Genomic DNA, 2,469 nt, shown 5'->3' on the forward strand with positions numbered 1-2,469 from the left:
ATAGCATGAATTTTTGCTGCAGAATCTTCTTTCTTGACACCATTGACAGATGAGTTGGAAAACCTGGGTGACAACTGTTCATTTTCTGTACTATTAGCATTGTTAATGGGGGGTAAAAATCCCTGACTCTCAATGTCTTGTAAATTCAGAAGTTCAAACTTTCCATCTCTCTCCATCAGTATCTTCCTATCCTTATTTTCTTCACAGCTTCCATCAGTAAGTGACAGGAGCACATTTTCTTGTGCAAATTCACTGGAAATACGTAACTGTGATAGTTTCCCAGACATATTACTTTCATTTTCAAAATAATTTTTATAAGTGTCTTCTAGTGGAGGAACTTCCAGATCAACTAATTTGTCCTTGAACTTAAGTTTTCGCTCCCTTGTATCATCCACAGGTTCTTGATTTTGTAGAAGCTTATTAGCTTGTATAATTTTCTCCATAATATATCTCCTTACTTCCTCATCCTCTTCCTCCTCCAGGTCTTTCAGGCTTTCTAGTTTGGATTCCTGGAAAGAGTTTTCACTGTCTGAATCTGAAATAGCATCCAAAGGTTGAATACTTGGTACAGAAATGAAGTCATTTCTTCTTGGTGAAATCTCATCCTTTAAAGATTTGTCGGGATCAGAAAGCTGTTTGGTGTGCTCTGTTTCATTCTCTTTTAATTCTTGGTTGATATTCTCTTCCTTCACACAAGCCATCTAAAAAAAAAGACACGAGGTTCTATTTTTCAGTCAAAATTGAGACTCCTTTGTTCATTCATATGTGGACAATACAAAATGGATTTTCCTATTCATGTAATTTATTTTATGAATGGGAAAATCTAAGTGCTTCTTATTCATACTCTGCTCGTAATATTCTAATTCATACATATGAGCATCCAAGAGACATAGATGCAACAACAGTTTAGGGATAATTCAACTCTTAAGTTTGAATTTGATGTTGCTAAGTGCTACATTGATTTTTAAAAATTTTTTATGCTAATGAATCAAAAGGTAACTACAAATAACACAATCTTATTTATTATTCCTCCTCCTACAAAATTTTCCTCTTTTTACATTTTCAGAAGAATATTTTCTAAAATGTTTTCTCCTTGTAATACTTGCATTCTTTAATAAAGCATCTTTCTCTCCAGACCATTTGAAGGTTAAATTCTTGGTTGAGTCTTAATCATTTGAGATTCCTTTAATCTTTTCAGACTATTATTGCCACTATCTTCTACAGAACCTACAACCAAATTACGGGTCAATTTTTACCTCTAGATGAGATTTTCCTCGCTCAACTATCCTCAGAGACTTCCATAATCCATGTTAGCCACCATCAGATAACTTGATCTTACATTTTAAAAAAATTAATTCCACGTGAATCATAAACCAATACTATTGCATCATAAAACTCAGCTCCACTTCTGCTACCAAACACTTTACCCCAACAATATGTACTTTTTCCCTTTTCTCAGACAATTTTCTCCCTCCTAAACCAGTTCTGTGGGAGGTACTACATACTGCTCTCTTCAACCCCCTAAAATAGCTTTCCCTTTACTTGCTCACACGTCATTATTTCTGACGGCCTTCACTTCCTGTCGTGCACAACACTGCCATACGTCTAACAGCGAATAAACCTGACCTATTAAAATGATTGCCAGGTAACTATGACTTGACTAAGATCTCTGCATCGCAATTGTTCTCTTTAGGTGTATTTGATTCTCTGGTTCATTCTCACAGAATCTGCTTCTGAATTCTCCTTTGGCTTTCACTTCTTTTCTTTTATAAAACCCACTTTTTACAAAGAAATCTTCCTCTGAACCTCTTCCTATCTCTAGTTCTGTTATCCCCTTTTCCCACCAGCCTCAAAAGAGGTTATCGTAATCATCAACTGGAATGTGTAAGATTCATGACAGTACTTTTTTAAAATCCCTGCTCTATCCCTACCACCTAAAACAGCCTTTGACGCATGGTAGGTGATCATTAATATTTGTCGAATGAATTTAAAAATGAAACAATAAATCATCGTTATTACCTCTATAATTCTATCACCGTGTGCTTTAGATCTCAAACCCTTCTAGTCATGAGAAACTGGTTCAACTTTACTATTCTGGGTGTATCTGCCTCTAGTTATTCTGATTATTTTCCTGTTAAGATGTTTAAAACTCCCATTTAAAAGCCATCTTAGAAGAATCTTAACTTCGGACTCTGTTGCCTTTTTCAAATATTGTCTACCACATTTGTCTTCTTACTGTATAAGAAAGTAAGATGGAAGGAAGAGAACTTTGTGAAATAAAACTTGCATTTCCTCATACTTCTTTTCCCTAAACCTTAAATCTGGCTTCTGCTATAACTACTCTGATGATTAGCTCTCTAAAGTCAGCTATTCATATCCCAGGCTTTACCTACTGACACTAACTTATGTATAGACACACATATATATACAAACATATATGTATATATACACACACATATACATTATATA

The 2,469-nt window shown here is 34.7% G+C and overlaps 1 protein-coding gene across 1 annotated transcript in view; it reads right to left on the reverse strand.

The window, feature by feature from the left end:
* Positions 1–2,469, reverse strand: part of CCDC181 (coiled-coil domain containing 181) — a 43,659-nt gene that overhangs the window by 29,838 nt on the left and 11,352 nt on the right. The window contains exon 2 of the mRNA XM_012657711.1: positions 6–701. Within this exon, the coding sequence (XP_012513165.1) occupies positions 6–701 (696 nt within the window). The remainder of the gene's footprint in view (positions 1–5; positions 702–2,469) is intronic.

This window comes from Propithecus coquereli, unplaced genomic scaffold (genome assembly GCF_000956105.1).
Source record: "Propithecus coquereli isolate 6110/MARCELLA unplaced genomic scaffold, Pcoq_1.0 Scaffold56, whole genome shotgun sequence".
NCBI classification, from domain to species: domain Eukaryota; kingdom Metazoa; phylum Chordata; class Mammalia; order Primates; family Indriidae; genus Propithecus; species Propithecus coquereli.